The following is a 27,054-nucleotide window of genomic DNA, read 5'->3' as shown; positions in this document are numbered from 1 at the left end:
AAATAGATAAAACAATTTTTTTCTGACACAAGGACTGAAACGCAGTGAAAAAGCAGCCAATGTCCAAAGGAACACTTTTTAACCTAAAGCCAAGTGCATCATATTTGAGTTTTTGTGACTTTTTGAGACTTCTGCATCACCAGTGTGATCTTTCCCCCCCAAAAAACATAAACAACATATTAAACCAAATAAATTACACAATACATTTTTAAGGAATAAATTGTAAAAAAAACAAAAAACAAAAACGACATGCCTAAGGCAGTAAATATGATACAAATTACAGCTCATAGATCCAAATTAATATTTGATTAACTTCTTAAAACATTTTGTTTGAAGGGTAAATAATGCTTTTAAAAAAGAAAAAAATTCTGGCAATTATTTATGTTTCAGCCTTTAAACAGTTAAAGACCTTCAGAAAGTCTGGAGAACTTTTATGCTCTTATGAAGCTTGTTGGAAGCCAGCGCACTGTTAGCAAGAAGCCTTGGAAGACATTTCCAAGCCTTCTTTTGTGTGTCTTCCTTATGGATTGGAAACACTGGGCCTAAATGTAGTTTTCCTGAGGCCTGGATGTGACTGGCGCCTTGTTCAATACACATGATCACAATAAACCGGCTTCCTGATGTGTTGTTGCTTTCCAGATCAATGGCTAAACACCACCTGAGGAATTGGATAAAATGTTCTATATGAAGTAGTATATTGTTTTACTCTTATTGCTGCTTCTTTCAAATGAAGAAGAAAGATGAAGAGAGATAAAGAAGATGGGAGGGAGAAATAAACTGTAAGAGGATGGAAGAGAGGAGGAGAGAGAAGCTCTGCAGCATCTGGAATTGATTTCTCAGGGAGCGACCGAGAGAAGCAGGAAACTGCTGCTACATCCCCTCGAGCCTCTTCTGACACACACACACACACACACACACACCTGTGAGAACACACCTGCACATACGCTGCTGATTCTGCGCATCACACCCACACACATTCCCATGCACACACACACACACACACACACACACACACACACACACACACACACACACACACACACACACACAGAAACACACCTCTGCCTCTCCAACTCGTTCCTTTTAACCTTGCTGAAGCTCAGGCTCAAATCAGTAGCGATCTCCCTCTAAAATGTTCTTTGTCGGGTTTTTCTTCCCATCAGTGTGGCTAAATTAGCCCTCAACTAGACTCTGTTACACTTCAAAGAGCAACACAGAGCAGAAATAATGAAAAATACCTGTGTGTGTGTTTGAGTACAATTCATTACAGTGATATTGATCTGCTCTGAGGAAAAAGCTCTGAGGTTACTGCAGCCGCAGCTGTTACATTATGGAGGCTAGAGCAGCGTTTTGATTTATGATGACTCATCAGGATTTTTCAGGAAAATTTAAAGGCTTTCTGTGTTTAAGCTGCATCTCTGCGAACCTGAACATGTTTCTTCACACAAACTCTTAAAGAAGGGGTAAAAGAAAGATATTGTAAATCAGCTAACTCACTGGTGATCTGAATAATTGGCTTAATAACACGAAGGGTTAGAGCTCCTGATTTTGCTTGGGTGTTTAAAGTTTTATTTCTTTAAGTCACATAACTACTGTGGTCCTTCTGTAAACACCTAATTCCTTTACATGAAACCTCATGAACACAAATGTATACATAAACCGTAAAAAGTAAGGTTTTTCCAAAAATTGAGCTTTGCAACATGTGATTCTTACTGCAAGAGAGGGCAATTTTAAACCAAACAATTATATTCAGAGACTCAAAGAACTGTGAAAAAAACATAAACTAAACAGCAAGTCACCAGAAAAATTATAAGAAGGTTTATAACATGTAAATGTGTCAGTGAGCGAGAGGCCAGTGGAAGGATGGACCCAAAAGCAGACTCTGTACACGAGGAACTCAAACTTCAACTGATTTAATTAAACTAATTTAATTAATTTAATTATTCGATGGCAGAGAAGGGCATTGAGGAAACTTCATAGGGACAGGATCCACTGCAGCGGGAAGAGGGAGGTATTATTTCCAGTACTGATGGCTATAGGTGAGTTTTATGATTGAATAACAACAAACATGAGCATCCCACATATTTGGAACCTTTATTGTGAAAATAATCTGCTTTAGACTGTGTAAAGTAGACTAAGACTAAATATCTGTGAGGCTGGATTTTGTAGGAATGTGAAGCAGGGCCAGTTCAGTGGCAGGGGGCTACAATTGTTTCAAAGAAAACAATTAGTAATGCACTCAGCCGCCATGGCCTGTATGCACACTCACCAAGACTCCATTGCTCATGAAAAACCATGCTCATGTTCAGTTTACTAAACAACATTTAGACAGCCTGTGAAATACTGGGAGAATACAGTCTGGTCAGATGAAACCAAAACAACTCTTTGGATGCCACAATACACACTTCATTTGGAGGTCAAAAGGCACTGCACGTCACTCCAAAAACACCATATCAACAGTAAAATTTGGAAGTGGGAACATCGTGGTGTAGGGCTGTGTCATTCCTCATTATTACACATAATTTAATTTATGGGCTTGTATGGTTGATTTCTTTGTACTTGGTGATTTGATGGGTTGTTACCAACATCTGGTAAGAATTTAATGTCAAATGCACCTTTAGAAATATAATTACTTAGAAAATTAGTGATGTGTTATTTTACCCACTGTATATATTATCGATATTTGGATCAATTCACAGGGTTTACAGGCAGTTTATGTGAAATTCTGAGATGGCACAGAGAGTGACAGAGTGAAACAGTTGGTAAAGAAAAACCTTTCCCGAGTAAAAGTCCATTTCCTCCAGCACCTACTGTTTTGGACTGCAGTGCTGTGTTGATGCTACAGTTAATGTGAGCAATGACCGATATATCAGGCATAACCACAGCATTACTCCAGCACAGCCGTCTCCTCTTGCAATTAAGCGCATGCTCACAAACAGACAGTTATCGGGATAATCATGGTTCTAAGGTCCACAGGTCACTGCATGGGTCGGCCCTTTCAACGATGAGATATTCAAAGACAATACAAGAAATTAACCACCCATTCTACTCTCACATGCAGTAAGAGCCTGTTAAACAGTGGGAAACTGTATAGCAAATTTGCTGCCCTACACAATCAGAGACGATAAATACAGCTGTGCATCCACTGGGTCTTCCACTGCTGCCCACTTGTGTAACAATCAGTCACTGGGTGCAGTGTATTTATTGGCTCTGATTGCATAGAGCAGAAAATTTCCTGTGCTATTTTCCAAACAGCTCACACACACAGTCCAGATGTATTGATCTTCATTCATAGAACCAGGGTTACATTTTAGACTTTCCGGAGGAGAAATAAACTGTTGCATGTCTGGGTTGTTTTTTACTGGTAATGCATGTGAATAATCTCTGCTAAAAATGACTGCCCAAAGAGCACAAAGGCAAGAAGCGACCTCTCCAAAGCCAGCCTCAGTCATGCCTTTATCCATACCTCATCCCGTGTGGACAAGTGGCAATTAAGAGAAACAGAGAAAGACTCTTGGAGTGCCACTGCAAGGCGAGTAAGGGCTGCAGAGAGGTGCAACATGTAGTTTCAGATATGGAGCATGCATGTGATGCACAGTAGAAACATATACCTCACTCACAGACTCACGCAGCCACGGGAAAACCCTTTAACTACATATTTATGCAAAAGAGACTGGTGGGTGCTCCCTTTTAAAAATGAGAAAATGACTGATCCTTCAAAGTGCATCAGCAGTTGTAGAGAGGTCTCTGTAAAAACAAATGGAAATATGAATATGGATTGAAGTATACTGCCTGTTCTGCCCCATCAGCTTTTCTCTTTTTTAAGAAACATTGCAGCACTACAGACCTACTTTTCCTCTTTACACTGCTGCATAGTGCACCACTCTGTCTTTTAAACCCATGTAAAATTGCTCTGAGCAGAGAAAAAACAGATTATTGGAAAACGGATATTTGTGCCGCTGATCATTTCTCTTTTATGCGCACTACTCTAATAAATACACTGTCATTTTAATTAAAAAGGCAAAAAAAGAGAGAAAGAAGCAAAGACAGAAAATATGCAAGAAGAAATGCAAGAAAAAAACTCTGCTGTGTTATGATGTTCATAAAGCAGAGAAAATGGTTTTAAAATGACATTTATTTTCTAGATTAAGCTTTTTCTCACTTGGCTTCAGGGTTTGCAGTGTATCAGTCATGAAAAAGCTGCAGAAGCCATTCCTGGAAGAAACCATCAATGGTGTCCTGTCTCAACTAAGTCGGATGTTTTGTGACCCATCAATCCATCCGAACCTCCTCCTGTCTGCACATTTTCTGGCTATGCAATGTCACATCATTTCTGATTGAGGTCACTTCACTGTAAACTTGGTTTTCAGCACTTCCCGATTTTCTGGACAAGCCAACTCTGCTTAAGGCTCAACTTACAGGAAGTCTCCCTTTTTCAAAAATATGAATCGAAGTGTCACCGAATTTAGACTTGTCGTGCCTTAAACTTTTATTAACGCCTGACTTTAAGTGACTTTATTTTCTTTCAAATGTGGGTCTGCGTGTTTGACAATAATTCTGTTTCATTTTGACTTTGCTGCAGAGACACAAAGAGTCAAGGCTGCCCGCAGGCTGTTCTTCACACAAAGGTCAAGAGTCGCAAGAGCTTTCTTGTTCCCAGATTTTAGTGACAGGCAGCAAGGTTTGGACAAAAAAAGTGAGGAAAAAAACTGTGTGGAAACTGTGTATAGATAGCAATAACTGGTATGTCTCTTTTAACCGCATTTCGAAGCAACAGTAGCCCAGCAAGGTGATAAGGAAAACAGTAATCCGGCGATAATTTATGAATCAGCAGGATGTTGTAATGACACATAGATGCACAGACATGACACGGGTGATAGAGCAATGGAGGCTTTACCAACTGAATAAATTGTGACTGACAAATGTAATTTTTTTCCCACTCGCATTTATCAAGCTATTTCATAGGCACTTTAGAGCCCAATGAAGTCCGTTCTCCCGGAGTACACACACACACACACACACTCACACACACCCAGTGATCTGTATTGGCAGCATACATCTTCATTAGTGTCATATCTCTGTTCCTCTCACACTCTGTGGCTCCAGTTTCTTTTGTTTTTTCCTCATGAATGTTAAAATCTCTGAGCATTAACACTCTGTCACATTTAAGCGTAATGACTGAGAGAACCTCGGAGGATTGTTTAGTCAAAATTCCAGTTAATCGTGGATACGCTTGCTTAAACTCACGCGGGAAAACATTCTTAAGAGAGCGAAAAGGAGAGAGACACAAATGATGAATATGGCTCTATTTCCATTTTATTGCAATAACTAAAATTTATGGCAACAATTCTTTTTTGACCGATGTTGCGTTTGAAGGCAGATAGCTCAGGCACAAAACAGCAGATTACGTCTATAGATATGATCTTTCAAATGATTTGCTAAGAGGACAAAAAACTTTCTCTTTTTTTCGCCTTTGAAAGAAAGAGCTTCGAGTGGTTTCACGAGGGACAGGAGGCAACGGATAAGCCTCTTGACAGACTAACATTGTCCAGCTCCGTGTTTCATTAAAAACGGAATATTTCTGCAGCTTTCACAACCAAATAGCTTTCCACAGAAACTGCCAATTATCATGTCAGACATTAGAATAAGACTTCAAATAGACAGGACACACATCAGTGCTCACGCGGCACAAAATCAGACCAGAAAATATGGCACGAAATTGGCAGATAAAAAAAATAACTAATAGGTAAATGACCAGTATAGTGATTTTTTTTCTTGTTTTACACAGGACTCTGTGTTCGTATTGAAGTCAATCTGGAAGTCCATGCCATGAATAGCTCTGGCTTAACACTGTGTACAGTGTTACATCCGCTTGACTGATAAATGTACAATCTTTCCTTTTTCCACTGATAGCAAAAAACCAGTTGCTTTATATCTGAGTTTGCAGCATTTAGAAAATATGCTGTGCCATAATCGCTTTTTCTTTTTTTTTGTATTCTTGTAGGATTTTTTTTTCTTCAGGGTTAGATGTGGTAGTCATAAAAACACTACCAATATAATACTATCATGAGAATATATTACTGTATCACGATATAGAAATCCAGCCTGAGATAAATATAAATCTATGTTATTATACATAACCCTAAAAGGTAGACAGAAGGAATTTATTGACTGTTTATTTGCTGACTGTATGTTGATATTAGTGTTTATGTGTGTGTGTGTGTTATTATTATTATTCAGTTTTATGTGTGCTGAGCGCTAAATTAATATTAGAGGCTTCCAGGGGTTCACACAGGTGGTTCTACTCCTTTAGATAGAGGGCTCTGGGTCGGGTCGGGATGGGTCTTTTTGTACATGGTTTATGCACTGCCTGCCTCGTATTATTATTCTAAAATATCGTAGAGAGTAGAAGGTACTGCTGTAGACCTCTGGTGCTGAAACATGGACGAAACGCAAACCCTGAACAGTTAAAACTGTGGCCACTCTTCTGCCTTGGTATCATATTGGAATTGTTTAGGATGTGAAACAACAGCTGTGCTGCTGAACCGGCTTCTCTTTGATCCTCACTAGTCCTTGAACACAGCCAGAGTTTCTTCCTATAAGTTGGTCACAATTATTGTGCTCTCTTCTCAGTATGTCTTTTTTTTTTTATCCAATCAGAAGATCAGTTTTGCTCGAGGGCTTTACATGAAAACACAAAACTCCATTTGAAGACTCAAAGGCTCTTCCTGATATCAGGTTGTTTTCCTTTTCATCATCTCTGGCTGTTGTGAATTTAATGTGGCAGTTCTCGATGTGATTCAGACTTTTGTTGAGAATGAAGAGGAGACATTTGGTCAATATTTCAGCACCAGAGTGCATCGCCGATCACTTAGATTCTACTATGAACTACTGTAGCCTACTATAGCCACAAGCTAGTTTATCTATTCTTATATAAAAGCACTTCCTCTTATGAATTATAACCTAAAACCTTTTCTTTCAAAGATAGTAGCACAATGAAAGAGTTTAGATTCAGGTAGACGATGCCTTGTATGTAGAAATAACCTCTTCCTCATTTTTCTACTACGATGATTCAAAGAAACGACAAAACAACAAATAATGCTGATGTAACACAGGCTGCTGTCCTACACCACAAAATACTGTTAAAATGACACTTTCAGTGTGTGCTGTGTCATTTTTCTTAATATATTTGTGAACGCATCTACACCACACCTTTTTTAGAGTAAATAAAAACCTAAATTTACATAAGCACCGATGTGACTTTGGAGTCTCATTTCTACAAGTGATGATGATGATGATGGTGATTGGGGGTGCTCATTGTCTTTTTTTGCTTTTTGTTATCATCCTTATCATCCTCTCTCCTCTGGTTTATTCTCAAAGCTGATTATTTGCTGAAGGTTTTCTGCAAAACTTTAAACCCAGAGAAGCTGAAGCATGTGTAGCAGATTTCAAACGGTTGACTGCGTTGTGACGACAGACACAGACTGGCTGGAAACTGGATTTATTTCAGTGTGGAGTCCATGCAGCTCTAAAACACAAAGTGGAGCAGCAAAATCAGTGTCACACAGCAACAGCACACCTCTGCTCATCCCAGTGTGGAGTCCATGCAGCTCTGCTTACAATATATAAAAGAAAATACAATCTATCAAAACGGTGTGGTTTTTCTCAACAGCCACATTTAAATCAAACGTTATAGTGGGGTAAAACAGAGACAAATATGAAGCAAGGTGCAGTCAAAAACAAGCCACTTATAATAACTTATAATATTCAAATTCCCACTAAGATGGATCAATCACACAATATATATTCAAACAACTTTAACTTTTACCAACATGGCTGAAAATACTATTCAGTGTGCAGCCTCAGATCATGAACTCATTATACACAGAAAACAAAAAATATACATTTACACATACCTAAAACACAAAGTGGAGCAGCAAAATCAGTGTCACACAGCAACAGCACACCTCTGCTCATCCCTGTTTAGCACAAGTAAGGAACACATAAACGGATGGTGTAACGGATAAAAGGCAGTTCCAATTACTATTTTCCTCGTTCAAAGTAATCAAAAACACTTTGGGAGCTTTTAGCCAAAAGAACTAATACTTATTAAGGAAAAATACACCAAATTTAAGCGTATAATGTAATACAGGGAGAGGAGCTACAGAAAGTCTGCCTTACCAGTGTGGAGTCCATGCAGCTCTGGCTGGGAACCCCCACACATGCAGCATGTTTACAAGTGGTGTCACACTGATTAACGCCCCACTTCAACAGTGACATGTGGAACCTCAGTTTTACAAAAATTACATTTACACAATAAAAAAATAAACTATATACAATACAGTTTTGAGAATGTTCACACTCAGTATATTATATCTCAGCTACACATGGCAGACTGCAACTGGCATCTTGGTCCTTTTCTCCTCCAACCTGATCTCCATCAGCAGCTGCTTTATTTCTTCATTGCTGCTATAGCTTTGTTCATTGTTAGTACTTTTCTGAGTTTTGATTACTATTGGTTTGGTTTTTCAGGACTAGTTTAGATGAAAAACCTGAATCCGAAATCCCATTATGCAGCTGATTGGTGTTCGTCTTCCTCTTCTTTGTTTTAGCTAGGGCTTCTGTCTCTTTTGTTCTCTTTGTTCTGTTATTTGAGTAACTGTATTTCTATTGACAAAAGGTGGTTGAAGGGCAGCAGTGTTTTAGCATCTCATATGTTTCTGTGGAACCAGCTCCTGGTTTGGATTCAGGAGACAGACACCCTCTCTAATTTTTAGATTAGGGTTAAAAGCAGTTAGGGCTGAATCAGGTGAGCCTGAATCCTCCTTTTGTTATGCTGACATAGGCTTAGGCTGTTCGGGACTTCCCCAACAGATTGCGGCAGATTGCCATCCCTCCCTGAGCCTGGTTGTGCCTGAAGTTTCTCCCTTTTAAAAGGGAGTTTTTCCTACCCACCATCCCCTTTGAGTGCTTGCTTTTTTGGGACCTGAAATGGCCTGTTAGGAACAATATAATGAACAAAGATAACACTGGGCATTTTGTTTCACTTTCTAAGAGGGTTGGTCAAAACCTGGTGTAAACATTATGAAAGCACAGATCCGTCATGTTTGTACGTTATGTGTTTGGTCACTGTTCTCTACCCTTTTGCGTGCAAATGGTGCAGTGAGGAAATTCATCAGAAATCTTTCAGTCATGCGTATTGATGAGGCACCATATCAGCCGCATGCAGTTATTTATAGCCACATTTTTTGCTTTTGGGCCTGTAAAAAAAAAAGTATTCCCCCTTTAAATATTCGTCTCACGCTGTGTGTCTGAATGTTTTGACATCTCACTCTGAGTTGTTTTGCCTTCGAGACAGATTAGTGGGCCAGTGATTTGAAAACAAGCACAGTGACCCCAGTAAATAAGTTCAAGTAGTTTTGATGAAATCTGTTTGATTACAGTCATTCTTCTATGCTGTCTGTTTGTTTTTCTTTATGAATACCTCCTCAGACACTGTCGTATCAGACACAGCTTTGTTTGGCAGAAATTCATCAGGACAATGCCCTCTCCTACTGTTCACAGCCGCGAACGTTTCCTCTTTATCACAGCAAAATGTCACGAACTGAGATCTCAGATTTATTTCGGATGGGGTCTTTACTCAGTCAACCAAAGACTAACTAGCTAATTAGATCTCAGGCTACCTGCTGTGTTTGCCTTTGAGGAAGGCAGTAGTATAATAACATGGAGTGGGCACAGATTTTGGGGGTGATAAAGCTTGAGCAAGTGTGCAGCTGGATATCTGAATGCCTCCCTGTAATGATGCGTGTACATGTGAGGTTGGGAGAATGTATTAGACATTCTGTGTGTGAGCTTTAAAAAAAAAAAAAATAAATTAATGGATGTTTTTTAAATGAGTTTGTGTGTGAGAAATAAAACCAAAAGCAAAATGTGGTTTGTGTTGAATGTGTTTGCAATAAGATGCTTTATTACCTACTCAGGTGTTCAATCACAGCTGATAGGTTTAAGGGAAGAGAGACCCGTTCCCATTGTTTTCTGTCATACAGTGAAAGCTTGACGGAGCTACAATGGGCTAATTTTCTGCTTAACTATGTAAATTATAACAAGTTCCGCTTTAGTGCTATACCAGTCAGAAAAACAAACAAAAACAAAACAAGGCTTATGTTGCAAATGCAATAAATTTCCAGTCTTTCTTTTAAATACATTTCTTAGTACATCATTTTAATCTTGTAGAGAACCCAAACATATTCTGCGAGCAGTCTTTGGTTCAAGTTGATTGATTTTAGTCAGTGGTGGGATCGGGGTTTCTTTGCCAAGCCCAAATAAACTCACTTGTACAGCTCAGAATAGGTTCAAGTTAATGCATTCTAGTTCGTGCACACTCATATTCAGACTCCTCAGACTGCAGAAGCCAGTGATCAAGCCACTGACCTGCTAATTCGTTGACCACCAGATGTACCTCGTAAGCCACTGCCATCCTGCACACATGTGGCACAGTGGTGCAGTGATTAGCAAACAAATACACATATGAGGCTAAACTGGGAATTCTTAATTAGTCATAGGTGTGAGTGCGAATGTCTTTCTGTCTCCCTGTGACAGACTGGCAACCGGTCAGGATGCACAGACGGGTGCTGCATTCTCAAGGCACGAGTCTCAACATTAGAAGCAGGTGCATGCCTCATACTGCCATCACTGCCACCCTGCTGCAACTGACTGAAGCATCCTGATGTCAGGCTGAGCATGCATGAGGTGCTTTTTCTGATTCCTTGCATGACCATCTGACTGTTCTTGGTGGAAGTGACTTGACAGAGGTATCGAGATGAAGTGCTCTAACCTGTACAACAACCCGGCCTGTGGCAGTTTGACCGTCGCCTCCACATTGCCAGAGATCACCAGCATATCCAGACACTTCCTTGGCCAGCATTTAGTGCTGATATCTCTCCCACTGAATATGCCTGGGTAATTTTGGGCTGGCATGTTCATTAGAGGCAACCAGAACCCATTGCAGCTGGATGCTGCATTTATCTGGGAATGGAAAGCAATTGCTCAACAACAGATCTGGACATCCGTGCAGTCTGTGCTCAGATAGGTGACTGCTTGCACCTGTCTGAGGTAACACTGTCAAGCACCGTCATTATAACAGTCTTGTACTATACATGCAGTGTATATATTTTAGAGTTGGTCTGTAAAATCTGTTTAGAACACAAACCTGTGTTTGGTTTGTTTGTTTGTTTCTTACTACTATTGTACATCAGTAAAGTGCAGGACCCCATTTTTCCAACTAGATAAAAGTCTAATACAGAAAACAGCTTAGCCATGAATCATAATATCAGTGTTTGGCACTGTCATGTATTTTTAGACTCATATGTTTAATAACAAATATTTTGGCTTGTGTAGTAAGGAAAGTACAGGGGGTATAATGAAGTGTCCACAAAGAATTGTGCCAGTGACCTAGCATGCATGAAAGCAGGACCATCACTAATACACAATAGTTTGACTCTGTGCATGTTACAGTGTTTTGTATTAAAATGTTAGTAAAAACTGGTGGTTACAAATGTTTATTTGTGTGTTTGTAGTTAGCTGGGGATAAACTGGATTGCATCTTTGTTGTAAACTGGTATTGCAACATAACAGAGTCCAGTACAGCACGCCCCCAACAACTGGAACCTCAATAATAACTGAGCCAACACACGAAACAATAAAATGCATACTACTCAGAAAAATCAGAAAAAACTGCCTATTAAGGTTGAATATGAGCTAAATATGATATTGTAGTCCATTCGAAAGAGTGATTTGAAGTGCTTATGTTACAGGTTGACCTCTGTGAAGCAAACATACAAAATGCTAGGTGATATCTGTGAGGCTCATATGCAATACATTAAATCCAAATCAAATCAAAACAAAAGTTTTTATGCAATGAAAGGTTCATTAAAACAATGTAAATATACATTTCAAAACAATTCTATGGGGCAACTGTTGCCAAGTCATGATGATGTCATAGGCTCAATTCCCAAAATTCCACAGTTAGGTTTGACTTTGTGATCTGAACACTTCAAGACAAACTTCAGACAAAAAAACTAAGAAAAACAGTCACAAAACTCAAGATGAGTGGAGAAAGCCAGCCGCCATACAAGTCGAGCTCAGTGTATAATGAACTCCGTTTGGAGGGACAATTTTGTGATGCAATCATCAAAGTGGAGGATGTTGAATTTCCGGTCCACAAGATCATCCTGTGTAACTGCACCCCGTACTTCAGGTGAGTTGCTTACCTGATAATGTGAAGGAAGGTTGACTGATTTATACCTGTGAAAAATGTAATTCATGGTCTTAGTCTGTGAAACAGTGCCAACAAAAAGGAACATGTTGAATCATGGAGCTTTTCTGATAGAAAGACTTTGTCACGGTCAACTGACAGATAGACCCAAAACACAATGCAAACATTTGCAGATTTCATCTTTACCTTCACAGAGCTCCAGATTCCACTTCAGTAAATGTGCCATTTAAAAAGCACTGTGAATCACTTGGTGATTGTATGAACTAAATCCAGACTGTGTTGAGCCGAAGTCTAATTTACGTGTTTTAAGTTACATTAATATCTTCTCAACTGTTATTCACACAGTAAAACACACCAGACTTACTGATACTAAAAAGGTTGAAAGTTATACGCTGAGCAAAAGTTTATAGATGAGTTTTTGTTCATTTGTTTATTTGTTTGTTAAGCTATTTAACGCTGATAAATGAATCATTTAAGCATGAAAAGGACACCTACTATAACTTGAAGGATGAACCAGTATTGTTTCTACACATAACACACAACTTAGCGAAGAAACAATTTTAAAGACAAAACAAGGAGTGGCAGGCATAAAAGAAGTAATGATCTACAGCAGATGAACAGTATCTGAAAGTCATGTCCTTAAGAAAAACGAAAGAATCCAGCAAATTCCAGACACAAGACCATTTAGTCCATCTACTTTTCATGAAACCTCATCAGAAATGGTTATGGAAGGGAAACAGAGAGTGTAATTGAGCAAAATGCACTGGAACTTCCATAAGGAAAGGAAACAGACTGAGGTATGCCAAATTACATATAACTAGAGTGAAGATCAGTAGAAACTGGCCTTATGGAGTTGATTTTAATATTTGTCATAGAGGTACAACAGTGAGTGTCTAGAGTTAACTTTAAAACACGGTGGAGGCTCTGTCATGGTGTGGGACTGCATTTTGTTTTGCATGCTGCCAATGTAATAAAGGCATTGAAAACCCAACAATCAAGCACACTAAACATGTACAAACTCTGTTTTGGAGTTATATACTCTAATGGCAATATGGACTAGACATTACAAGACGATCACAGTAATCACATAGTAACACATGTGTGGTTTGAATGAGACATGACGGGTCCAGGGATCATAGTTTTTAGTAATTCTATTTAAATCACATCACACCACAACACACTCGGTGGGTGTGATTAAGGATGCCGTGCAGGTGCGTCTGCCCTCCCTGCACTGCACTGCAGACCACGGCCACCACAACATGTAATTAGGTGATCATGTCCATTCCAGTCAATTGGTTTTATATATTTATCCTACTTGTGCATGATGTAGTTTACAATCTTGTTGCCTCCACACCTTTTAATATTTTGTACTCTGTCTCCATCTCTACCCTCAGGGCTCTTTTCACCCGCTGGAGCAACCCAGACAAACAGGTCTTCAACATACCTGGCTTGTCTCCTGAGATGATGGCACTCATCATTGACTTTGCATACACTGGCTCTGTTTCCATAACAGAGGAAAATGCAGTGGAACTTCTCATGGCAGCTGATCAACTCAATGCAATGGACATTGTGAAACTCTGCTGTGACTTCCTCGGGGAGCAACTGTGCCCAGAGAACTGTGTTGGCATTTGGCAGTTCACAAAAGTATGCTTATTACCCGAACTACGCGCCAAGGCCTACCACTACATCATCAATAACTTTGAGCAGGTTGTTCTTGAGGAGGAGTTCCTGCAGCTAACTGTGGAAGAAGTTGCTGATATCCTTGATAGAGAGGACCTCAATGTGCAGTTGGAGACCACCGTGTATGAAGCGCTTATAAAGTGGATTAGCCATGTACCTGCAGAACGGGAACAACACCTCACCGCTCTGTTGTCCAAGGTGTATAAACTTTCATTACTACATTTAGTTTGGACTGAAATCTTCAGCATTTAAGTGATAGATTGAGTCGATCCATCTGGGTATAAGGATGCTTTAATCTCTTGAGATGTTGCTCTTTTCAGCTGTAGCCAAACCACATTTAAGAAATTCTCTTCAAGAGCATTAAAACTGTATCAGATCGCTACACACATATTATAGAATAAATTATTTTTATTAAGTATAGTTGCTAGGGCTATGACTAAAAACTGTCCCTAACAAGTACAACCATTCTCCCCTGTTTGTGTTCCCCAGCTTTATTTTATTTTATTTATTTTTGTATAAAGTTATACTTAAGACTTTAGATTTAAAATTGATCTTCATTACAACTGTACAAAAGACTTTTGTCCCTGTTGACAAAAAGGCTAATGGTGTCTGACTTTGGTCGCTCTCTTGCTAGCAGTAAGAAAATTAAACAACATTAGGAGCATTATCCTAAAGAAGCTTGAGTTTACTAAAACTGATGTAGTTGATATTCAGTGTTTTTTCTATTTTCTATTTTTAAGTCATATTCTGTCTGTCATCTCTCTGTAGGTCCGACTGGGACTGATGACTTTAGACTACCTAACGGACAATGTGCTGTCCAGTGAGCTGGTGGGGACCAATTCTGAGTGCCAGTCCATGATAACTAATGCCATCTTAGACATACATGATCTAGGAAACAGACCCTTCATGTCTGGCTTCTGTCACCCTCTTGCTCGTCCCCGCCTGCCTCATTCCATCCTGCTGGCCATTGGGGGGTGGAGTGGTGGTGATCCAACTAACGGCATAGAGGCCTACGATTACCGGGCTAACCGCTGGGTCAACGTAACGAACAACCTCGAGTGTCGTCGTGCTTATCATGGAGCCGCCTTCCTCAACGGGTACGTCTACTCCGTTGGTGGCTTCGACAGGGTGGAGCATTTCAACAGCGTCCGTAGGTTTGACCTGACCACTCGCACCTGGAATGAGGTGGCACCCATGCACTCCCGCCGCTGCTATGTGAGCGTGACTGTGTTGAACGGGTTCATCTATGCCCTGGGAGGCTACGACGGGCATGTACGACTCAGCAGTGCAGAGCGCTATCAACCTGAAATCAACCAGTGGAGTCTTATTGCACCGATGCACGAACAGAGGAGCGACGCCAGCTGCACAACACTTTACAGCCGGGTGGGTGAAGTAAAAGAGTAGCAGAGAAAGAGAGCACACAGGCCTAGAGACCTGTCAGCAACCTTTTGGTAACAACCAGTTGCTAGGGAAAAATGTGTATTCCTCAGCTGGTTAGGCAGTGGTTGTATGAAAGACTACAGATTTCTACAGCAAATAGTTTGTGAGTGTTTGCAGACAAGTCAGAGTACTCCATGCAAACCTCTGGTGTGCTCAACAGTCTGCTAACAACCAAAGCAAACACAAGGAGGCTTGTGGTGCAACACCTTCTTGGTTACAATTTCAGACTAGTGACAGCCATCAGCCTCCAGCAACCACTTGCCAACCAGTCAGGGAATACACATTTTTTACAGTGAAGCGAGGTGCAAGATAGGTCACAAACTGGTTTCTATGTTCATGTTTTCAAATTTAAAAAGTATATTTTAAAAAGTTGAAAAATATACTGATATATATCTATTTTGTTTCTAACTGATCACAAGTGCATCTTTGCATTTATGTACAGTACTTTAGTAGAATTGACCTGTCAACTCAAATATAACAGATATTTAAAAAATTGTAAAACACATCATTTTTTTTTATTAAGATCCCAAATTACAGTTATTTATTTGCATTCCTGAAGAGAAAAATTAGCCTTATTGATTGAATGTTATGTTTGATTCATTTCTGACTTTCTGACTCAAAGATGTCCCACGTACTCAGGTAAAATTTGGGTACATAAACATGTTTTTATGACAGGAAATTGTAACACACACACACATTTGTTAATTGCTGTATTTTTCAGTTGGACACTTGGGTACCGAGTATCGGTCTAACTTCACAAATGATGTGGAAACATTTCACTTACATGTAACATTGTTTCCATCTGAAACCTAAGAAAAGTAAAAATACTTCATGTCCCTTTTTTTGTCTTCAGATTTACATTTGTGGTGGATTCAATGGCAACGAGTGTCTGCAGACAGCTGAATATTTCAACCCAGAGACCAACCAGTGGACGATGATCAGCCCCATGAACAGCCGCCGCAGTGGGATAGGTGTCATTGCATATGCGGATCATGTCTTTGCAGTAAGACCACAAAGTAGTGCTGACACTCACGTAACATACAAATCAAATCTGTAATGTGCTTTGATCAGCAAGGTTTAACACAGATTTGGCTGACACAGAATTTTGCTAACTTTGTTTTGTATTTATCAATGAACAGATTCCTATCCTGACCACAGGTTCAGAGAAGGCATTCTTACTCATTCTATGTATTAATTTAACTGATTAGTGATGTTTCTGCCTCATTAGTCTTTTTCATTTCATGTGCCCCATTCCCAAAATGTTGTGTCTTTGATGATTTCACTCATGATTTCACATTTCACTCAGTACAACAGAAATACTTATTCAAAACCAACATTGTCATCCTCATCGTTCCACTAGGGGACATATGTTAGAGACAATTTCAAAGTTATCCTGCAACACCTTTAGAAAAATGAGGGAATAAGCCAAGTGATTAGAACTCATCCTCTGGGGACAGGAGGCATTTTAGCTGTAAATTTATCTTGCTATTTGCCTTAAAACCACTTATTTAGTTGATTTGCAGCTGCACCCTTTGGTAAAAAGCAAAGATTGTAGTCTCACTTTTTGAGACACACTTCTTTATTTAGCTAGCTACCGTTTAGTATTTATTTTCTATTCAGACTAAGTCTAGCAGGTGCATGTTCTTACAGGGGTGCTGTGAAGCTGGTTACACTTACATTCAATCATTTGACCCATGCATTAATTTTTAGGTTGGTGGCTTTGATGGAAACAACCGTCTGCGCACCGCTGAGGCTTACAGCCCACATTCCAATACGTGGAACCTCGTGTCCTCTATGCTGACCCCCCGCAGCAACTTTGGCATTGAGGTAATCGACGATCGCCTCTTTGCCGTCGGGGGTTTCAACGGCTTCACCACCACTTTCAACGTCGAGTACTACGACGCTTTAACCAACGAGTGGTATGAGGCGTGCGACATGGAGATTTTCCGCAGCGCCTTGAGCTGCTGTGTGGTGTCCGGACTTTCCAACCTGACTGAGTACACCTTACCTCGTGACATCCTGCCACTTGCAAATGTGCCAGAAGAAGAAATGGAGTCAGCGGAGTCCATGTAACATCTTTATAGTGCAGTACTGCCATGTGTCAACATCTGAGACTCCAACATGAAGGACTGAAATAAATCTTTAGAGCATTAAACAGCTGGTGAACTGGACATTTTTTTGTAGATATTTCAAAACTTTCAGTATGTGTGTGAGGAGACCCTGTACTGTAGATATTGGGTTTCATCAAGATTACGCCTTTGCAACAATAAGAAATTTAAAAGATTTTTTCATTCCCTGTAATGTATGGCTGCTGAGTAGCCATAACAGACATGCACACAGGGTGATCACATCACAATGAGCCGCATGTGGGACTTTTCCAACTCTTGCTAGGTAAACACAATAAGAATAAAGGGAAGCTTTCACTCTCCCTTGTTATTTCAGCTGCGCGTCTGTCTGGTAACAGTATATAGGTTTGAGTAAGGATGTATCCACAGGTCTTTTTGGAGCGATATGTGACAACCTATGAATCTTTAGCCAAATATCACACAAATATACTGTGTCGCTTCACACCATTTTTTCTGTTGTGTGAAACCAAAAAATAACTCTATCTATATCTATATCTTTCATCTGCTTTGTGGTATTTTTCACTATATTGCATAGAATGATATATTTGTTTATGATAAAAGTATGACCTTTATATGTACTAAGGGAAATCCAGTGTTTAAAAAGGTGGATCTCCTCCAGAGCCTGTAAAATGTGGGATATTGGATCAAGATGTGGGAGACGGGGGAACAGCATAAAAATGCTGTGTAGTCCCCCTTAAAGAGGGACATCTGATCCCCTACCTGCACAACATGAAGGTTGAAGCAACACCAGTAAAACAACACCTTATGGTGGCAAACCACCGTGTACACAGTGAACTGCAAAGCTGTTCATAGGAACATCCTCCATCCATGGTGGTGTTATCTTTATTCTGATACCGAATTGATTGATTTATGAATTTACTGCAAACATTTCTTACATTTTTCTTATTGCAAGCAGAACTGATGGTTAAAAATGTTTATTTGTGTGTTTGTTGTTTGCTGGGGAGATAAACTTTATTGCATTTTTGTTGTAAACTGTTATTTCAAGATAACGGAGTCCAGTACAGCACGTCCCCAACAACTGGAAACTCAGTAATAACAGAGCCAACACACAAAACAATAAAATCTATACTAGTCAGAAAAATCAGAAAAAACTGCGTATTAAGTTTGAATATGAACTAAATATGATATTGTAGTCCATATTTAAATAGGACTACAATTTAATCTAAGTTGTTTCAGAAGTGTTATGTTACCGGTTGACCTCTGTGAAGCAAACATACAAAATGCTAGGTGATATCTGTGAGGCTCATATGCAATACATTAAAACCAAATCAAATCAAAACAAAAGTTTTTATGTAATGAAAGGTTCATTAAAACAATGTAAATATACATTTCAAAACAATTCTATGGGGCAACTGTTGCCAGGTCATCATGATGTCATAGGCTCAATTCCCAAAATTCCACAGTTAGGTTTGACTTTGTGATCTGGACACTTCAAGACAAACTTCAGACAAAAAAACTAAGAAAAACAGTCACAAACTCAAGATGAGTGAAGAAAGCCAGCCGCCATACAAGTCGAGCTCAGTGTATAATGAACTCCGTTTGGAGGGACAATTTTGTGATGCAATCATCAAAGTGGAGGATGTTGAATTTCCGGTCCACAAGATCATCCTGTGTAACTGCACCCCGTACTTCAGGTGAGTTGCTTACCTGATAATGTGAAGGAAGGTTGACTGATTTATACTTGTGAAAAATGTAATTCATGGTCTTAGTCTGTGAAACAGTGCCAACAAAAAGGAACATGTTGAATCATGGAGCTTTTCTGATAGAAAGACTTTGTCACGGTCAACTGACAGATAGACCCAAAACACAATGCAAACATTTGCAGATTTCATCTTTACCTTCACAGAGCTCCAGATTCCACTTCAGTAAATGTGCCATTTAAAAAGCACTGTGAATCACTTGGTGATTGTATGAACTAAATTCAGACTGTGTTGAGCCGAAGTCTAATTTATGTGTTTTAAGTTACATTAATATCTTCTCAACTGTTATTCACACAGTAAAACACACCAGACTTACTGATACTAAAAGGTTGAAAGTTATACGCTGAGCAAAAGTTTATAGATGAGTTTTGTTCATTTGTTTATTTGTTTGTTAAGCTATTTAACGCTGATAAATGAATCATTTAAGCATGAAAAGGACACCTACTATAACTTGAAGGATGAACCAGTATTGTTTCTACACATAACACACAACTTAGCGAAGAAACAATTTTGAAGACAAAACAAGGAGTGGCAGGCATAAAAGAAGTAATGATCAACAGCACATGAACAGTATCTGAAAGTCATGTCCTTAAGAAAAACGAAAGAATCCAGCAAATTCCAGACACAAGACCATTTAGTCCATCTACTTTTCATGAAACCTCATCAGAAATGGTTATGGAAGGGAAACAGAGAGTGTAATTGAGCAAAATGCACTGGAACTTCCATAAGGAAAGGAAACAGACTGAGGTATGCCAAATTACATATAACTAGAGTGAAGATCAGTAGAAACTGGCCTTATGGAGTTGATTTCAGTATTTGTCATAGAGGTACAACAGTGAGTGTCTAGAGTTAACTTTAAAACATGGTGGAGGCTCTGTCATGGTGTGGGACTGCATTTTGTTTTGCATACTGCCAATGTAATAAAGGCATTGAAAACCCAACAATCAAGCACACTAAACATGTACAAACTCTGTTTTGGAGTTATATACTCTAATGGCAATATGGACTAGACATTACAAGACGATCACAATAATCACATAGTAACACATGTAATTAGGTGATCATATCCATTCCAGTCAATTGGTTTTATATATTTATCCTACTTGTGCATGATGTAGTTTACGATCTTGTTTCCTCCACACCTTTTAATATTTTGTACTCTGTCTCCATCTCTACCCTCAGGGCTCTTTTCACCCACTGCAGCGACCCAGACAAACAGGTCTTCAACATACCTGGCTTGTCTCCTCAGATGATGGCACTCATCATTGACTTTGCATACACTGGCTCTGTTTCCATAACAGAGAAAATGCAGTGGAACTTCTCATGGCAGCTGATCAACTCAATGCAATGGACATTGTGAAACTCTGCTGTGACTTCCTCGGGGAGCAACTGTGCCCAGAGAACTGTGTTGGCATTTGGCAGTTCACAAAAGTATGCTTATTACCCGAACTACGCGCCAAGGCCTACCACTACATCATCAATAACTTTGAGCAGGTTGTTCTTGAGGAGGAGTTCCTGCAGCTAACTGTGGAGGAAGTTGCTGATATCCTTGATAGAGAAGACCTCAATGTGCAGTTGGAGACCACCGTGTATGAAGCGCTTATAAAGTGGATTAGCCATGTACCTGCAGAACGGGAACAACACCTCACCGCTCTGTTGTCCAAGGTGTATAAACTTTCATTACTACATTTAGTTTGGGCTGAAATCTTCAGCATTTAAGTGATAGATTGAGTCGATCCATCTGGGTATAAGGATGCTTTAATATCTTGAGATGTTGCTCTTTTCAGCTGTAGCCAAACCACATTTAAGAAATTCTCTTCAAGAGCATTAAAACTGTATCAGATCGCTACACACATATTATAGAATAAATTATTTTTATTAAGTATAGTTGCTAGGGCTATGACTAAAAACTGTCCCTAACAAGTACAACCATTCTCCCCTGTTTGTGTTCCCCAGCTTTATTTTATTTTATTTATTTTTGTATAAAGTTATACTTAAGACTTTAGATTTAAAATTGATCTTCATTACAACTGTACAAAAGACTTTTGTCCCTGTTGACAAAAAGGCTAATGGTGTCTGACTTTGGTCGCTCTCTTGCTAGCAGTAAGAAAATTAAACAACATGAGGAGCATTATCCTAAAGAAGCTTGAGTTTACTAAAACTGATGTAGTTGATATTCAGTGTTTTTTCTATTTTCTAAGTCATATTCTGTCTGTCATCTCTCTGTAGGTCCGACTGGGACTGATGACTTTAGACTACCTAACGGACAATGTGCTGTCCAGTGAGCTGGTGGGGACCAATTCTGAGTGCCAGTCCATGATAACTAATGCCATCTTAGACATACATGGTCTAGGAAACAGACCCTTCATGTCTGGCTTCTGTCACCCTCTTGCTCGTCCCCGCCTGCCTCATTCCATCCTGCTGGCCATTGGGGGTGGAGTGGTGGTGATCCAACTAACGACATTGAGGCCTACGATTACCGGGCTAACTGCTGGGTCAACGTAACAGACAACTTCGAGCGTCCTCGTGCGTATCATGGAGTCGCCTTCCTCAACGGGTACGTCTACTCCGTTGGTGGCTTCGACAGGGTGGAGCATTTCAACAGCGTCCGTAGGTTTGACCTGACCACTCGCACCTGGAATGAGGTGGCACCCATGCACTCCCGCCGCTGCTATGTGAGCGTGACTGTGTTGAACGGGTTCATCTATGCCCTGGGAGGCTACGACGGGCATGTACAACTCAGCAGTGCAGAGCGCTATCAACCTGAAATCAACCAGTGGAGTCTTATTGCACCGATGCACGAACAGAGGAGCGACGCCAGCTGCACAACACTTTACAGCCGGGTGGGTGAAGTAAAAGAGTAGCAGAGAAAGAGAGCACACAGGCCTAGAGACCTGTCAGCAACCTTTTGGTAACAACCAGTTGCTAGGGAAAAATGTGTATTCCTCAGCTGGTTAGGCAGTGGTTGTATGAAAGACTACAGATTTCTACAGCAAATAGTTTGTGAGTGTTTGCAGACAAGTCAGAGTACTCCATGCAAACCTCTGGTGTGCTCAACAGTCTGCTAACAACCAAAGCAAACACAAGGAGGCTTGTGGTGCAACACCTTCTTGGTTACAATTTCAGACTAGTGACAGCCATCAGCCTCCAGCAACCACTTGCCAACCAGTCAGGGAATACACATTTTTTACAGTGAAGCGAGGTGCAAGATAGGTCACAAACTGGTTTCTATGTTCATGTTTTGTCAAATTTAAAAGTATATTTTAAAAAGTTGAAAAATATACTGATATATATCTATTTTGTTTCTAACTGATCACAAGTGCATCTTTGCATTTATGTACAGTACTTTAGTAGAATTGACTTGTCAACTAAAATATAAAACATATTAAAAAATTGTAAAACACATCATTATTTTATTTTATTAAGATCCCAAATTACAGTTATTTATTTGCATTGCTGAAGAGAAAAATTAGCCTTATTGATTGAATGTTATGTTTGATTCATTTCTGACTTCTCAAAGAAGTCCCACGTACTCCGGTCAAATTTGGGTACATAAACATGTTTTTATGACAGGAAATTGTAACACACACACACACATCTGTTAATTGCTGTATTTTTCAGTTGGACACTTGGGTACCGAGTATCGGTCTAACTTCACAAATGATGTGGAAACATTTCACTTACATGTAACATTGTTTCCATCTGAAACCTAAGAAAAGTAAAAATACTTCATGTCCCTTTTTTTGTCTTCAGATTTACATTTGTGGTGGATTCAATGGCAACGAGTGTCTGCAGACAGCTGAATATTTCAACCCAGAGACCAACCAGTGGACGATGATCAGCCCCATGAACAGCCGCCGCAGTGGGATAGGTGTCATTGCATATGCGGATCATGTCTTTGCAGTAAGACCACAAAGTAGTGCTGACACTCACGTAACATACAAATCAAATCTGTAATGTGCTTTGATCAGCAAGGTTTAACACAGATTTGGCTGACACAGAATTTTGCTAACTTTGTTTTGTATTTATCAATGAACAGATTCCTATCCTGACCACAGGTTCAGAGAAGGCATTCTTACTCATTCTATGTATTAATTTAACTGATTAGTGATGTTTCTGCCTCATTAGTCTTTTTCATTTCATGTGCCCCATTCCCAAAATGTTGTGTCTTTGATGATTTCACTCATGATTTCACATTTCACTCAGTACAACAGAAATACTTATTCAAAACCAACATTGTCATCCTCATCGTTCCACTAGGGGACATATGTTAGAGACAATTTCAAAGTTATCCTGCAACACCTTTAGAAAAATGAGGGAATAAGCCAAGTGATTAGAACTCATCCTCTGGGGACAGGAGGCATTTTAGCTGTAAATTTATCTTGCTATTTGCCTTAAAACCACTTATTTAGTTGATTTGCAGCTGCACCCTTTGGTAAAAAGCAAAGATTGTAGTCTCACTTTTTGAGACACACTTCTTTATTTAGCTAGCTACCGTTTAGTATTTATTTTCTATTCAGACTAAGTCTAGCAGGTGCATGTTCTTACAGGGGTGCTGTGAAGCTGGTTACACTTACATTCAATCATTTGACCCATGCATTAATTTTTAGGTTGGTGGCTTTGATGGAAACAACCGTCTGCGCACCGCTGAGGCTTACAGCCCACATTCCAATACGTGGAACCTCGTGTCCTCTATGCTGACCCCCCGCAGCAACTTTGGCATTGAGGTAATCGACGATCGCCTCTTTGCTGTCGGGGGTTTCAACGGCTTCACCACCACTTTCAACGTCGAGTACTACGACGCTTTAACCAACGAGTGGTATGAGGCGTGCGACATGGAGATTTTCCGCAGCGCCTTGAGCTGCTGTGTGGTGTCCGGACTTTCCAACCTGACTGAGTACACCTTACCTCGTGACATCCTGCCACTTGCAAATGTGCCAGAAGAAGAAATGGAGTCAGCGGAGTCCATGTAACATCTTTATAGTGCAGTACTGCCATGTGTCAACATCTGAGACTCCAACATGAAGGACTGAAATAAATCTTTAGAGCATTAAACAGCTGGTGAACTGGACATTTTTTTGTAGATATTTCAAAACTTTCAGTATGTGTGTGAGGAGACCCTGTACTGTAGATATTGGGTTTCATCAAGATTACGCCTTTGCAACAATAAGAAATTTAAAAGATTTCTTCATTCCCTGTAATGTATGGCTGCTGAGTAGCCATAACAGACATGCACACAGGGTGATCAGATCACAATGAGCCGCATGTGGGACTTTTCCAACTCTTGCTAGGTAAACACAATAAGAATAAAGGGAAGCTTTCACTCTCCCTTGTTATTTCAGCTGCGCGTCTGTCTGGTAACAGTATATAGGTTTGAGTAAGGATGTATCCACAGGTCTTTTTGGAGCGATATGTGACAATCTATGAATCTTTAGCCAAATATCACACAAATATACTGTGTCGCTTCACACCATTTTTTCTGTTGTGTGAAACCAAAAAATAACTCTATCTATATCTATATCTTTCATCTGCTTTGTGGTATTTTTCACTATATTGCATAGAATGATATATTTGTTTATGATAAAAAGTATGACCTTTATATGTACTAAGGGAAATCCAGTGTTTAAAAAGGTGGATCTCCTCCAGAGCCTGTAAAATGTGGGACATTGGATCAAGATGTGGGAGACGGGGGAACAGCATAAAAATGCTGTGCAGTCCCCCTTAAAGAGGGACATCTGGTCCCCCTACCTGCACAACATGAAGGTTGAAGCAACACCGGTAAAACAACACCTTATGGTGGCAAACCAACGTGTACACAGCGATCTGCAAAGCTGTTCATAGGAACATACTCCATCCATGGTGGTGTAATCTTTATTCTGATACTGAATTGATTGATTTATGAATTTACTGCAAACATTTCTTACATTTTTCTTATTGCAAGCAGAACTGATGGTTAAAAATGTTTATTTGTGTGTTTGTTGTTTGCTGGGGAGATAAACTGGATTGCATTTTTGTTGTAAACTGTTATTTCAAGATAACGGAGTCCAGTACAGCACGTCCCCAACAACTGGAAACTCAGTAATAAAAGAGCCAACACACAAAACAATAAAATTTATACTAGTCAGAAAAATCAGAAAAAACGGCCTATTAAGTTTGAATATGAACTAAATATGATATTGTGGTCCATATTTAAATAGGACTACAATTTAATCTAAGTTGTTTCAGAAGTGTTATGTTACAGGTTGACCTCTGTAAAGCAAACATGCAAAATGCTAGGTGATATCTGTTGTAATGTTTGCATGCCTCCAACATTAATGATGACACCTTCAGTATTTCTCAGTTCCGTTCTTTAATTATCGGGCTTGCAGCGGCAACACAATCTGCAGCGGTAACTTGTTTATTTCCTGTTTCCTCTCCCTTACATTCGACCTTTCAAAATAAAATCTCTGTAAACATCACAATCACCTCCTTTTTTTTTCTTTAACAAACTTAGGTACTCAGCGGGGTGAATTACTAATCTGAACCTATGACAACGGGACGTAATAAAATTACTGAACATCCTTATTACTCGAGTTTCTCCACACCGAAACATCAATTAAACAGCACTGCATTTTCGCAGATCTCTGACTAAACACTATCAACATTCAACAATAGAATACAGGTTACAGTGTTAGATTCAGGAACATCAAACATGTTACACACAGCGACCTTTAACTGGTTACTCAGATATTCAAGTCTTAGATCTGATGTAATCAGACAGATGCATAGGTACGCGTCTGTTTGATCTGACTGGGTATGTGGGCTTGTCTGTTAAGGCGGGGTCGACATGCCGTACAGGTGGGGCATCTTCAAGTCCATGTCTGATTTTCTTGAAGAATGATGCATTCCTGACAATCGAGTGTCCATCCCTTGTAGCTGTAATTTCAGAACCCTTAACCTTGGTCACGTTGTAGGGTTTTGCATTGTATGGTGTGGATAATTTGTTGTGCTTGGGTTGGCGATGCAGCACTGTGTCACCTAGACTTAGTGAGTGTGGTCTGGCGTGACGGGTTGCATCTGCGATCGCCTTCATCTTGATCTTTGCACTATCATCCCTCGCTCTCACTTCAGCATCTGAACACTTCTGTGGAGTGGTGTTAAAGAAAGGGAGCTTGGTGTATAGCTGGCGTTGAAACAATATTTCAGCTGGTGAGCTCGCCGTTGTGCTATGAGGTGTAGATCTGTACTCACGAAGAAAGATGTTTAGTTGCTGTTTCCATGGTGTGCCCTGTGTCTCGGCAACTCTCAGTGCTTTGCCTAGGGTTCTCATAAACCTCTCAGCAATAGCATTCGCCTGAGGCCAACAAGGTGTGATTTTGCGATGATGAAATCCCAGGTAGTCTGCAAACTGTGAGAACGCCTCACTGTTGAAAGGAGGACCATTGTCAGTTTTTACTGTCCTTGGGATTCCAAACATGGAGAACACTTTGTCAATGACTGGGATAACAGAAGATGCTGATGTTGAGCGTACACTTTCAACGACTGGATAGCGAGAATACTCGTCTGTGACAACGAGCAGGTATTCCCCCGTAGGGAGCGGTCCATAAAAATCTGCACTGACACTGTGCCAGGGCGTTTCGGGTAATGGTGACATCTGCAGAGGATCAGTGTGTGTGACAGGTGTGCTGGCTTGGCATGGCAGACAGTTTTGAACTGCAGATTCTGCTTTCCGATCGATCTCTGGGAACCATACTTTGGTACGTAGCAGCGCTTTGGTCTTGACGATACCCTGGTGCCCTTCGTGTGCCAGTTGTATTGCTCTTTCTTGCAGGAC

The 27,054-nt window shown here is 39.9% G+C and overlaps 1 protein-coding gene and 1 pseudogene across 1 annotated transcript; both read left to right on the top strand.

The window, feature by feature from the left end:
- The first annotated feature begins 12,024 nt into the window (after nt 1-12,024).
- On the top strand, nt 12,025-17,565 carry LOC102077220 (kelch-like protein 10). Its single transcript, XM_019350304.1, has 5 exons — nt 12,025-12,256; nt 13,669-14,152; nt 14,723-15,337; nt 16,248-16,397; nt 17,105-17,565. Exons 1-5 carry the CDS (start codon nt 12,105-12,107, stop codon nt 17,465-17,467), a joined length of 1,764 nt encoding a protein of 587 aa, XP_019205849.1. The 5' UTR covers nt 12,025-12,104; the 3' UTR covers nt 17,468-17,565.
- A 1,454-nt stretch (nt 17,566-19,019) lies between these two features.
- Nucleotides 19,020-24,312, top strand: LOC109196329 (kelch-like protein 10; annotated as a pseudogene).
- Nucleotides 24,313-27,054: the final 2,742 nt, after the last annotated feature.

The sequence above is a fragment of the Oreochromis niloticus genome, linkage group LG22 (assembly GCF_001858045.2).
Source record: "Oreochromis niloticus isolate F11D_XX linkage group LG22, O_niloticus_UMD_NMBU, whole genome shotgun sequence".
Taxonomy (NCBI): domain Eukaryota; kingdom Metazoa; phylum Chordata; class Actinopteri; order Cichliformes; family Cichlidae; genus Oreochromis; species Oreochromis niloticus.
This window is presented reverse-complemented; position numbering and strand designations above follow the sequence as displayed.

Coding starts and splice junctions, on each gene's coding strand:
- LOC102077220 (XM_019350304.1), top strand. CDS start 12,105: ATGAGTGGAGAAAGCCAGCCGCCATACAAGTCGAGCTCAGTGTATAAT. Junction 14,153..14,722: donor TCACCGCTCTGTTGTCCAAG/GTGTATAAACTT, acceptor ATCTCTCTGTAG/GTCCGACTGGGACTGATGAC. Junction 15,338..16,247: donor GCACAACACTTTACAGCCGG/GTGGGTGAAGTA, acceptor TTTTGTCTTCAG/ATTTACATTTGTGGTGGATT.